The 14,105-nt window shown below is 39.2% G+C and overlaps 1 protein-coding gene across 7 annotated transcripts in view; it reads right to left on the bottom strand.

Annotated features, from left to right (window-relative positions):
• The window catches only part of tcerg1 (transcription elongation regulator 1), a 46,974-nt gene extending 33,864 nt beyond the window's left edge, over positions 1 to 13,110 (bottom strand). For 6 of the 7 annotated variants that reach the window (XM_016995541.2, XM_016995542.2, XM_016995543.2 and 3 more), the window contains exons 1-5: positions 12,956 to 13,110; positions 7,699 to 7,924; positions 5,624 to 5,776; positions 5,164 to 5,413; positions 2,496 to 2,735 (exon numbers count right to left, since the gene is read on the bottom strand). In XM_016995541.2, coding sequence (XP_016851030.2) covers positions 2,496 to 2,735; positions 5,164 to 5,413; positions 5,624 to 5,776; positions 7,699 to 7,924; positions 12,956 to 13,068 — 982 coding nt within the window. In that variant the 5' untranslated portion in view covers positions 13,069 to 13,110. Of the gene's footprint in view, positions 1 to 2,495; positions 2,736 to 5,163; positions 5,414 to 5,623; positions 5,777 to 7,698; positions 7,925 to 8,390; positions 8,483 to 12,955 lie in introns of all 7 variants that reach the window. The other variant, XM_016995546.2, reaches the window with a different exon arrangement.
• Between the last annotated feature and the right edge of the window lie 995 nt (positions 13,111 to 14,105).

The following is a 14,105-nucleotide window of genomic DNA, read 5'->3' as shown; positions in this document are numbered from 1 at the left end:
AATAAATGCTTTAAAACTTGTAATAAATGCAGAAGTTAATCCTATTGAACATATTTTGAACATGCCTAAAAATTAAAGCCGGGGCTGGAATCCTGAACATACTCACTAGAGAAGTAAGCCCAACTGTATATGGAAGGTGTCCATAAACATGCCTAGGATTGTACTAGAAGCTACTATGTGCAAATATACATAATACGCCAATGAATTGCCAAAGATTTCATCCATAAATATTTCTGAGGAAAATAGACATTTTCAACGTCACATTCAATCATATTAAATGTACAGCTTGCTCTGAACTTATTAAAAGAAAGAGGGCTATTGTTCCAGTTACAAGGATGTTAATTACACAATATGTAATTTCACTAATATTGCCTTGTTAACTGAAAATGCTTTAGAAATTTGCCTGACTGTAACCATACAGCAGAGTGAAGATACCACTTATTTGTGCAATCTTTAAGCTTTAATTGTTTTATACAATGACTGATGTTTCTACTCTTGTGCTAAAAAATCTACAATATATATTCATGCTTTGATTTATCTTTGCACTCACTAGGACACTTTTAGTACCAAGAAGGCTTTACTGGATATTCATGCCTCTTTGGCTTCTTTTTCCCCTTCATACATTAGTATCATAACTTGACTGAATAGATACCTGTGTTGTGAAATCAGGATTTCGTAATGGTCCACATAAACAAACTACTGTGTCAACAAAAAAACAACCCCTATACTACGAAGGCACAGCTGCTCTCCTGGAGATGACTGATCTGATTGTACGATACAGTAGACCAGAAGGAAGTCATACTTTCCCAGGCTTTGCTGTATCATTTCTGCTTCTATATAAGAGTTCAATTTGAACTGTCCTCTTATCATTTCAGTGTTAGATTGTTTTATTTTAGCAGGCATTCACTGCTGATATGTTTCAGAGCTGCTCTAACATTCATCTTTTCCATTTGTCTGCACTACACGGACAGGCAAAATTGGTTGACTGATCTGGTAGCCAAAGTAAAAGTGTTATTGAAATGAAAAGAATCTTTACATACATGTTCTAATTATTCAAACTTATGATCAATAACTTCACAACTGTAAATAGGGTTCACAGCAGTGGTTCTCAACCTTTGAGTCCCAAGATGTTTTGGCCTTCAACTCCCAGAAATCCTCACAGCTAGTAAACTGGCTGGGATTTCTGGGAGTTGTAGGCCAAAACACCAAATAAGATTTTGCAAGACTAAAAGGCTATTTACTTTTTAAAAAGAAAGATTTCAATTATACTTCTGAATTTAATACATCAGAACATGCAGAGGCATGGTTTAAAGTTGACTCTAGGAAGACATTAACCATAGTTCTCAATTCACATGAAATTTGTGGTCTCCTTGTTTTTGTGAAGGGAAAAATGAACTAGAACCAAATGGGCCATACACAGGTGTCCATATCTTCTACAAATCTCAATGTACTCACAATGTAGCAACCCTCTCTTAATTCATACACATATAAAACTTTACATAATTTTGGGAATATGATCCATATGATAATAATTTAATATGGTGTGCTGTCCACTCAGGTATATCATAAGAATTAGTGTGTTCCATATAGCTTATCTATATATTACTTCAAATGTTAACATACTAAAAGTGACTGTTTTTTAAAAAGCTATGTATTCTGCATCTTTTTGACAAGCAACATTAAACTGAAATAATAACAGCTGACATTCAAAGAACCTTGCGCTTAAGCAGAAAGCATTTGTTTGTGTATAATATTCCCATGCTTACAACAATACTTCCCATGCTTACAACAGATTTTTTTGGTCATGTCTCTATGGTCTGAACCTGCTTTTTAACTGACAATAAAGCTTTCTACAGAAAACTAGTCAGTCTAAACATTAATCTGCCACAGAACAGGGCTGGAGAACCAGTGGATCTCCAGGTTCTGTTGGACTGCAATTCTCTCACCTAGTATATTCATGGTCAAGATGATGGGAATAGAAAGCCAGCATCATTTAGCGAATGATAGGTTTTCCAACCTTGACGCAAACCTGTTTACATCTGACTTTACTTCAAGGGTGGAGTCTACTTCTACCAGATATTACTGAATTTTATGAGCAAGCCCTAATATGTTTATGACACAATCCTATGTACTTAGTTCAGTGGGGCTTACTGCCGAGCTAAGTATGAAAAGGATGACAGGATGATAAGCTAATATCTGAGACAAGGTGAATTTCTTTCAACTAAACTGCAAAACCAATAAATTGTGTTTTTGAAGCACGAGATGTATTCTGTTCATGCCAAAATACTATTTTACATGGATGTGGCTTATTTCCAATAATAATTATTGGAAATTCTGGTTTTAAAAGGTTGGTCTAACAACTCCACATTTGTTGAAGCATATATATTTTCAATGAAGAGATTCAGGCAAATTTCATACACAGTGGACACATGAGTGCAAACAAATTGACAACATGAACATGGGGCTGACAAGACAGAAATGACTTCCCAATTTACCTGGTAGTGGAATAGGCATGCCAGGAAGGGGGACACGAAACGGAGGTACCATTACTGGTGGGAAAGCAGGAATTGCTGCTGTTGGCTGAGGCACTGCATGAGGAACGGCAGGAGGCAATGTCTGTGGGACGGGCTGTGGGATGGTTTGCACAGGTGTAGAAGGAGCAGAAGTTGAAACGCTGACAGAAGGTGTGGCGACTGAAACGGCCGAGTTGGGGGCCTGGTCTTGTGTTGTAGGTGCTGATAAAGAAAACAGACATCTGAAGCCATGGATCATACAGTATGTGCTGTATACTTAATAGGACTCACCAATCTTTCCATATATACTGATGCAAAATTGGGCATAATCTCAGATGAATTAAGAAACATACATCTATATAATTTTCAGAGACATAACTTAAATGCACGCAATATCTTACTTCAGCAGAGATCTCCTTCAGAAGAAAAGTGTTTTATATATATATAGAATAGAGGTCTTCAATGTGCTCTATTATTATAGCCTCCTTTAAAGGAGGCTTCTGCTGTGAGGAACAAGTCATGAAACAATCTCTGCAGCTCTGAACATTTACTCCATTCACACACACACTCACCTCAAGAGGCTATGTAAAGTACATTTCTGAAAAGAGCTGATACTGAGATTTTTCAGCTTTCTTCAAAGGACAGTTTTATCATTTTATTTCACCTTCACATTTTCCACATAATGCACCTAACAAACCTCCAGAGCAGTGGCAGAAGTTTTCTGTTGATTCATCAAACAGCATATATGGTCAGTTTATGATGCATTACTAATTTGCAAAACAAAGAAATAAAAAATAATCTCCCACCCCAACCAAAAAAACCCCTATACTTTTGGATAACTTGAATGTACATGTTTTAAACAATATAGCACAAAAATTAAAAACATAATGTAGGCAGTGCAATATATATATATATATGCTCAAAGCATCATGCTGCTCTGTTCAAAATTTTATCCCTTGAATCCAGGCACTGAAAACAGTTTAGGATGCTATAGCACCTCCAAGTGGCATTAGTATTTAATACAGAATTCTGCAGCCTGGAATTTAAGGAGTTAACAGTACCTATTACCTTGTATGTAAAATACAGGACAACCTAATAATTGTATTTGCTTTGCAGTATAGCTCAATCCTTATCCAGGCAAACATTTTAGTCTCCAATCATGTTTTGTTGCAGAATTCACAAAGAACTAGACCTACAAGGTAGTTTACTACATTGCATACTGTAACATTTGCTGCACTCAAGAATTGTAAACTCTGTTGTTGAGTTTCAACTAGTATTATTGGACACAGCAATTATGTTGATTTCTTTTCTTCCCTTCTTTGTAAAATACAAGGCTGACACTTATTCAAAACAAGCATGCAGTCTCATGTAAACACACGTTTTCTGGCTCTGTTTGGATGTTATGGGATACTGTACCCACATGGGGCATTTTCCCACCCTGCAATACACTGAAATTGTTGTTCGGGTCACAAAGTACCTCAGATTAAGTCACTCAGTAAATGTTTTCTTATCTGCCTAGATGAAGGCTAAAGAATTAAAAACATTTTTACAATGCTTTCATTATCAATCAATCAAATTTTATTTATATCCCACCCCATCTCCCCATGGGGACTCCTATAACTAAATCTAAGGTAGAATTACGAATTGGGATAACTGTGTTAGAACCAGGAACATACTATCAGCTCTCCTTCGTCAATACTGTAGAAACACTTCAAAAACAAATGGAAACCAATGCAGGCTACTTATAAAACTCATTGCTTATTTGCATTGGATCATATAGATTGATTCTATATGAGACCTATTTTTCACAGACAACCAATATTTCAAATATGATTAATGTTATAAAACTATCTGCAAGACAAAGTAAGACAACTTTTGAATATGAGCAATGCATTGCTGTATTTACTTCAATTTGTGAATACCAGAAATTAAATTAGAAAGATTACAAAGGGAATCAAGAACTAGATTGCAACAAAAAAGGAACTGTTCACCTTCCTGTTGATGACACTCACCTCACATGCAAGAGAAGAACTTGACTAAGGCTCATTCCACACAGCTGAATAAAATCCCACATAATCTGCTTTGAATTGAGATATATGGCAGTGTGGACTCCTGATATTCCAGTTCAAAGCAGATATAGTGGGTTATTCTGCCTTGACATTCTGGGTTATATGGCTGTGTGGAAGGGCCCTAGGAATGCATGATGTTAAGTGCTCACCACAGATACAAAGCCATGCTGTCTTCTATACATGATCTCAAGAAGAAAAACTGGGAAAATCCTAAAGGTACCCAAAGGCTCACGCTTGAGAAGTATCTTTTCAACAAGGTATGTTTTTTCCCCTCCTAAAACAATAGAATATTTGAGTTTCAAAGTATTTGTAACTTAAACGCATTTTTACACTTGGGTCCTCCACATGGTAGTCATCACAGAAAACAAAATATTCACATAATAGATTAGATATTTGGTAACAAAAAGAGTTTATAAATGTGATCCACCTTTTTCCCCACATATGCACAGAATGGATCAGATGAAGAGAAACAGGGAGGGGATGGAGAACAGCATCAACTGACATGTGTGAAAAGGACATGTTGTAACTAGCACATTTCCCCAAATAAAGTATACTTCCTATCCCTTACAAAATGTACTCACTGGAAACTGTTTGTGAAACAGATGTTGCCGTAGTAGTAGTAGAGGTTGTAGAGGACTGACTATTTGATGAGGCAGAGGGAGATACTACTGATGCAGGGCTACTGGTGGTAGTTGTGGAAGCACCTGCAGCTTGAGCCTGTGCCTGGGCTTGTGCAGCCAGTATTGGTGTCAGTTCAGACTGCTGAATAACTTTCACTCCATCAGGTTTGGTCCATGCTGATTCACGTGTTCGTGCATTATAGTAATAAACCTTGAAAGAGATAATATAATTTTAGGCTACACAATTGACCTAATTTTTCAATTCATGTTTGAGCATTACAATAACAAATCAATCTATCTACTGATTAAATGTAGACCACTTGAACCAATCAGGTTACTAAATTCTAAATTCTGTAACATGGCATGCATTGTAAAAGTGGTACAACAACAATAACTAATTGTTACTAGAGATAAATCTGACCTTTCCATCTGGAGTTTTATTTTCTACCCATATCTCTTCAGTAGGTGGCATTGCTGGAGTTCCAGGTGCAGAGACTGGTGGCATTCCCGGAGGAAACATCATACCAGGAGGTGGTGGCATATTTCCCATAGGAGGAGGCATGAAAGGGGGTCTCTATAAAAATATACAAGTCAATAGATTACATTATGTATTCCAATCCAAAATAACACCATAATTAAGAGGAAACAGCATATATTGCAAAATAACTTTTAAAAACTAGTTAATATAAAATGAACTGAAATGGTCATTGCAGAAAAAAAAACACAGGATGCAATAAATCATTCTGGCACACCCATTCAAGTTATGTTTTAAAAATATATGTATTGTTTTTAAGATGTATTGTTTTTATGTGCTGTTTTAACTGATGTGTTGTATTATGTTATTTGTGTTGTTCCTTGGGCAAGCTAAGCATTTTGAGCAACACTCAGAAGTGATCTGTAGTAAACAAAAACAAAAAATATATATTAGCAATTCGGGAGGGCGGGGGTGGGTGGTGGGTGGGAGAGGTTAATTCAAGCTGATGATTTTAAGAATGCCTGAATTCATGACAAAGTAAAAGGAAGATTCTCACAGAAGATTTTTGTTGCAATCACTCATACAGTAGAGTCTCGCTTATCCAACGCAAACGGGCCGGCAGAATGTTGGATAAGCGAATATGTTGGATAATAAGGAGAGATTAAGGAAAAGCATATTAATTATTAAATTAAGTTATGATTTTACAAATTAAGCACCAAAACATCATGTTATACAACAAATTTGACAGAAAAAGTAGTTCAATACACAGTAATGCTATGTAGTAATTACTGTATTTATGAATTTATCACCAAAATATCATGATGTATTGAAAACATTGACTACAAAAATGCGTTGGATAATCCAGAACGTTGGATAAGTGAGTGTTGGATAAGTGACTCTACTGTATTAATCTTCCAATTTGCCATTACGTATTACGTTCATGATTATTGCAAAAAGTCTACTACACATAACAAAAAATCAATCTACTAATGCTAGTGTTCCAAGGATAGAAAATCTCCATAAGCATATACCAATGATAGGAAGTTACAATATTTTTATTCTGTCTATACATTAGGTTATCTGCAAATTTAATAAATCTCCCTAAATAAAACATAGAATAAAGTCAGGTAAAAGCAAAATAGACTTAACACAATACAATCTAAAACATCTGAAAGAATAAAAATTACATACCCTTGCAGTAAAAAGCAGCAGGCATCAGATAATACATTACACATTAAAATCCTAAATTGTCTTAAAACATTTAACAAAAAGCTCAGGGAAAGTTTCTGTCCACTGTCAATGCCACCTGCCATGTATAAGGACAGGGAACCTCAGTATTGATGGCATTACATAATGATGCAATTTTTTAAACTTAATATTTACTTTCAAAAAATAACTACATCATAATATGATAACTGGAAATATGTCAATCACCCCTTTACCACTAGCAGAGATCTTTAATATCTGAAATTTATAAGCATTTTAAATGTTAAGGGAATAAAAAAACAGTGTGATCCTACAATAAAGCTTTCAGAAAAGAAGTAAAAGATTAACTGCCTGCAAAATGATCTCTCAAAGACTTCATAAAAGTAGTGGGAAAAGGCATTGCAGCAAAATCCCAAACAGTTGAAAAAATAGAAGCAGTGCAGCTTTCTGTCAGAAAAATGAAGCATGGGTGGGCAGATTGTGAAAATAAACCTCTTCTACAAGAGGTGAATACATCTAGTCCCCATCCTTGATTTGGAGACATGAAAAGCTACATGAAAGACCCATTTAAGTTGAATTTTAAAGGTAAATAGAATAAAGGAAATATGGCAGAAGGCAACATACGTCAAAGCCAATAGTAAATAGGTCACCAAGGAAAGCACATATGAAACAGGAACAGCAAAGCTTTAGAAAGAGGTTCAGAGGGCACAATGTTAAATTAAAAAATGACAACTAGAAATGGGAAGGCAGGGAAAACTCCACATTGGGCCTTGGACAAGACAAGGAAGGGGATTACACTTCATGCACATTCATACCTGGAGATGTGGAGGTCCCATGGGTGGAGGAATTCCTCCTGGAGGTGGCATTGGAGGCATATTTGGATCAAATGGGGGACGTCCAAAGGGTGGCCTAGGTGGTGGTGGTGGGCCTCGCATCATACCAAAAGGTGGAGGTGGGCGCATAAGAGGCGGTGGCCCTCTCATGACAGTGTTCGGTGGAGGAGCCGGACCACGAAATCTCAAAGCTTGCTGTTGAGCCATCCTGTAAGCAAAATAAAAAAAAATACAGTTTCACATTCAAGCTTTCTGCACTACAAAAGGGTGTTGGTGTCATAAGTGAATTAGAGCTTTGTGACATAAGTTATCATGGACAATGCTAGGGTTCAAACTTCCTGGGAGGCTATGTCCTCAATATTTAAATACACAAAAAATACATAGATTGGGCCTACTTAGAATGGAAAGGCACTGTGCAAAATTCCCTCCCAAAGGCCTATCTATAAAGCACCTCCAACATGAGATGTGATACCCACACTTCTCCTATATACCCAAGGTATCTATATCATTTTCTACTGATACCAAACAAGAAGGCAACAAAAAGTGAATGGGTGCCCACAACTCACTTGAACGAAGCCATAAACATTCTTTCATTTGTCTACACTGACCCCACTGTACCACCCAGCCCTCTAAAGAAGTAACTTAGAAAATGTAGATATATATAAAAAGTTCACCTTTGTAACCAACAAACGCTCTTCTGATGCTCTCAGGAAAACAATTTTGCCCACCATTTAGTGCCAGTGCAATACCAATGTTGGCATGATGACTCAAAATTGAAAAAAACAAAGGTTATAAGGTGGCGAACGACAGCAAATACATAATTCAACACTCATTATTTAAACAACTTCTTATTTAGAAACTGCGTACCATTATGTTATATAAAAATTCTACTGCAATATATAAGAACTGTAAACATATAACACCTTGTGGGGTCTGTACCAACTGAAATGTTTCTAGCCATACCAGATCACTGTATCCTTGATAAATCCAGGTACATAATCATACATATAGCACCATATATTAAAAAATGAACATATGTAAGTCTTTCAATTAATATTTTAAAATATAAACAAGGTTGGGCTCCTTTCTAGGTATTGTTCTTATGTACTCTAAATAGCTATATGTGCATTGTTAATATAATATATACTTATTTTATTATTTCTGAATAATAATTTGCCTTAAAAATAAGGACACTATGACACACTTTTGTTAAGGATCTTCTTTTGACACATCTACAGGACAGGCTACTGTAAATCATAAAATTGATAGCCAATAAGTAGACTCAGAACTGATTTTGATTTTTTCTTCTTCTCATTTTTTATGATTCCAATGACAAATTGAGATGATAGATGGGAATTGTAGCTTTTGAATAGCACCCCCTGTCTCTGTTAAATATTATTTGAAGATTCACTGCTTAGAGATTAATATGGAAAGCATTCTCAGCACATTTGCAGAAAGAGATGTTCATAGGATCATCTTTAAATGCACACATTTATAAGTGCATAGATAATAAAACATCTTGGCTGCTTCCAAAAAATATGGATATTGGTTCTAAGTGGAAGAAACAGTTGCTTGAAAGTGTCAGCCAAGTGAAATAACACACGAGCCAAACTTCACAGGACTTTTTTTGGCAATCTGTCTAACAGACATTGTTGTGGGATTCAACTTTCACTTAACCTTTAATTTAACTATTTTCTATTAGAAGATGACCAGTGAAGCAAATGTACTATGAGATCATTTGGTTCTTTCAATTCAGTTCATGCTGGCTTTTCAGGCTCAGACAACCTGCCAAAAGGTACACAGTGTTCTAGTGTGGTACAGAGCTTCCTCATCTCCCCAAGTGCCCACAAGTCATTAAATATTTGTCACTCCATAAGGTCTGGTACATGAAAAAAGGAGAATCTGGCAGCAATTTAGGGCTTATTACCACAAAACTTGTAAATCCTAGCTGCTGTAATCACTTCTGTTTTGGACAACATAAAGATGTGGGACTACCGTACAAGGCCTATTCCATTTGTATAGTCTAGTCTTGTTTCTTGGTCATAACGCATATTTTAAAAGTTTTCTTTTTAAAAATCTGAGAGCCTGATGATACAACAAGCATTTTCTTGTTAATTGTAAACAAAGGTGCATCACTATTCAACACACTCACCATCAGACTCTGGATAATCCCTTTTTCATTAGAATGAGTTACAAGATACATCAACACAACATAACCACAAGTGATCTTGGAAACGGATAATTTGCAGTAGAACTGGATAAACCTACTCCATTGGGTAGTGGGCCCTTTGGAATTGGACATTAGTATTCATTTAGAATTGATTCATTCTAAATAAAAAGGAAGGATCAAATATTTGTTCTTGGTGCCTTTTTCTAATTTAGTGAACAGGAAAGGGAAGCTCCATGTAGCCAGACAATACAAAAAGCCATCATCATCGCAAACGGAGAAATCAAGTGGCATGCTGTTAATTCATAAGAATATAGGCTTGTCAAAAATCCCTGACCTGCCATGTCATCTGAAAACATCAACTGCCTTGTATAGCCTTGCACATGTAACAATATACACAGTATTGTGGTATCTTACAAATGCACACTAATAAATAGAAGAGCTTGCTTTTCATGTGACTTTGCTGGAAACTAGCATTAAGTAACATGGAAGATTATTTTGGTAAATTTCTTGTCAGGGTCAATCACTATATTTCCATGAACAGAAATGGGCAAAACTTGGCACATCACAATGTATGCATATCAGTTATGCATATCTCATCTGCTTTCATACACTGCTGTACATTAACACAGCTTTCTACCACATGAATAGAAACACATTAGAAACATAGGCATATGCTAACATCATAAATGGCATTTGGCATTTCCAATATGGAAATGTCTCCTTGTACAATGGTTATGTGCAACTATTTTTTTAGCTGAACTGTTTATTTCAATAAATGATATAAGTTGTGAAGTGAACTGTTTTCTGCATTTAGGGAGATGCTATGTACAAGCATCCCTGGGTGACCATTTCAATTTTGATGCACCTTGCTTTTATTGAAACCAATATTTACACCCAGTAAATTTTAAGGGCATCTTGGTTTAATACAGCAGCCTCCCTGTCTAGCTCTTCCAACTATGCTTGAACCATAACTACAATCACAACAGCCAGGAAAATAAGGTCTGGAAATGATAGCAGCTGTAGTCCAACACATATGGAAGGCATCAGATTTTTTTTTGGGGGGGGGTTGTCTCTCAGGATTCGTACCTTCATCAGTTTGTCCCAGCCTTCCTGACTCAGAGCATTGTATCTAAGCATAATCCCTTGCCCAGTCCTTTTATAGTTAGTTGATTGGCCTTTTTTTAGTACTCCTGACCATTGGGCTCCTGAACCTCGCCTGATGGAGTTTTGATGTATTCGTTTTTATATGCATTTATTATTTATTTTTAATTTGTTTCATCAAGGTTTCTGTATGTTATGATATTTTTTTAGTCTATTTTGTTGGTCGTCATTTTGTTTATTAAGTTACAGTTAGGTTGCTTATATTGTCTAATGTGCTTTGTCTTGATGTCAACTGTTTTGTATGGTTTCTTTGAGCACTGAATGGTTGCCATATGTTTGGAAACTGCCCTGAGTCCCTTCAGGGAAATAGGCAAGGTAAGGTTTTCCCCTGAAATTAAGTCTAGCCGTGTTCAACTCTGGGGGTCGGTGCTTATCTCCATTTCTAAGACGAAGAGCCAGCGTTGCGCGTAGACACCTCCAAGGTCATGTGGCCGGCATGACTGCATGGAGCGTTGTTACCTATTGATCTACTCACATTTGCATGTTTTCAAACTGCTAGGTTGGCAGAAACTAGGGCTAATAGAGGGAGCTCACCCCACTCCCCGGATTCAAACTGCCGACCTTTTGGTCAGCAGCTCAGCGGTTTAACCTGCTGTGCCACCGGCGGCTCCAGGGAGATAAAGCCCCTGGTGTTGCAATGGGTTAAGACCTTGTGCTGGCAGAACGGATGACTTGAAGGTTGGATTGCTGACCTGAAGGTAGCTAGTTCAAATCCAACTCAGGGAGAGTGTGGATGAGCTCCCTCTGTCAGCTCCAGCTTCATGGGCGGACATGAGAGTAGCCTCCCATAAGGATGGTAAAACATCAAAAACATCCGGGCGTTCCCTGGGCAACGTCCTTGCAGACGGCCAATTCTCTCACACCAGAAACGACTTGCAGTTTCTCAAGTCAAACAAAAAGAAAATAAAGCGTATTGTTTTTGTTATTATTATTATTATTATTATGAGCATGAAAGTTGCTCTTAGCCCACACACCCTCTCAAGGGATACATCTAGACTGCAGAATCACTGCTGTTCGACACCACTTTAAATGGCCTGGCTCAATACATGAGGGTTGTGCTCTTACAGTGGTTCTTGAGTGATTCTCAACCTGTGAGTCCCCAGGTGTTTTGGTCTACAACTCCCAGGCATCCCAGCCATTTATCAGCTGTTAGGATTTTTGGGAGTTGAAGGCCAAATCATCTGGGGACCCACAGGTTGAGAACCACTAATGTAAGCCCTATTTACAGTTCTAAAGATATAAGTTTGATAATTAGAACATGTATGTAAAGGTTGAGAACCACTGTCTTACAAGGTCTTGGGCCTCCTCTGCTAAAGAGTGTTGGTACCTCACCAAACCACAACTCCCAAGATTCAATAGCACCGAGCCGTGGAAGTTAAGGTAGTGTCAAACTGCATGGATTGTACAATCGATTTGAGCCGCCGTGGTTCCAGCCCGGACCCTTGAACTGGGAGGACAACGGGAGGTTTCCTATTTTCCCGCTTTCCTATCGGAAGCCCCCCCCCCCCGCCCCCAACACTCCTCGGCCTTATACATCATTATGTACGAGAGCCCCCCCCCGCCCCCTCCACTCCGTCACCCGCGCTCAGGATAAAGGCCTGAGAATGGCCAGGAGGTGTCAGTTAACGGAGGAGGCTCACCAGGGCCTGGACTGAGCTCAGAATGAAGGCGAGAGGGGAGTCTGACTGACTCAACGGCCACTTCCGCCTCGAGCGCTAGGGGGGAAAAAAGAGAGCGCGCGAGAGAGAAACGAGGGGCCTGCGCGCGCAGAGAAAGAGAGAGCGCTGCCGAGGTCACAGCCTGAGGCCGATCGTGCTCCTTCTCCCTCACTTGGCGCGCGCTCAGGCTCACAAAAGACCTCGCACTTCCTGCAGGGCCTGTTCCTCCTCCCCGCCTCTTTCGCCTTACCTGATCTCATTATTGTAGCGCTCCGCCGCGGCAGCATCCCCTTCTCCGCCGCCTGCCCCTCCGCCGCCAGAACCAGCACCGCTGCCGCCTCCTCCTCCTCCTCTTTCCGCCATCACCAGCCGACACTGCCGCCCCACACGCCCACCCTCGCCACGGCTCCCTCCACGCCACTGGCCGCCTCTCCCGTCAATCAAGCGACGTCAGAGGCCTCGCCTCTTCCTGATTGGCTGCCGCCGCCGCCGATTTTGAATGAGGGGAGGAAAGCGAACCGGGACTGGAGGGTTTGGTGCAAAGGCCCAGCAAGAAGTGCCCTCTCGCGGCCTCGTTCTGCGCGACGTCACGCGAACTGTGACCCGGAAATGGTGATCAAAGACAAGCGTGCCCCAGGTTGTAGCTTAGGCATGGAACAACTTGGGCCCTCTCTCCGGGTATTTTGGACTTCAACTCCCACAATTCCGGGCTTAGGCCCTTTCCTTTTCTCCCTCAGCCGTTTAAGCGGCTGAAGGGGAAAAGGAAAGGGCCTGAGGCCGGGAATTGTGGGAGTTGAAGTCCAAAATACCCGGAGGGAGGGCCCAGATTGGCCCATGCCTGGTACAGAGGCAGTAGAGGCGCACCACATCATGTGGATCCTACTTTTTGGAGTCTATTGTTAGAGAAATCATTTTGAAACGAGGGCTGCCCGCAGAATGAAATGAATAGGAAAAAAATGAGGATTTTTACTACGGCTCTGGTTGGAGAAGTCCCAGGCTTCCTCTCACTCGAAACTCGCTTGATGTGAAGCCATAGTACGATCTTTAATAATAGGTTACTGTGAGTTTTCCGGGACGTTCAGAAACTTTCTCTCTTGACGTTTTGCCCATATTTATGGCAGGCATCCTCAGAGGTTGTAAGGCATGTTGGAAACTAGACAAGTGGGGTTTATATATCTCTGGAATGATGTTCAGGGTAGGAGAAAGAGCTCTTGTCTGCTTGAGGCAAGTGTGAACATGGCAATTGATCACCTTGATTGGCATTGAATAGCCTTGCAGCTTCAAGCTCTTGAGGAACATGAAAAGCACTGCAGACTAATTCAAACAGAAAAGTCACCCATAGCAGAGCCCTTGATAAACCAACCAGGACACAGCATATTTACTTATTTATTTGGTATCAA

Source organism: Anolis carolinensis, chromosome 2 (assembly GCF_035594765.1).
Source record: "Anolis carolinensis isolate JA03-04 chromosome 2, rAnoCar3.1.pri, whole genome shotgun sequence".
NCBI classification, from domain to species: domain Eukaryota; kingdom Metazoa; phylum Chordata; class Lepidosauria; order Squamata; family Dactyloidae; genus Anolis; species Anolis carolinensis.
Note: the sequence above shows the minus strand (reverse complement) of the source record. Positions and strands in the feature narration are given on the sequence as shown.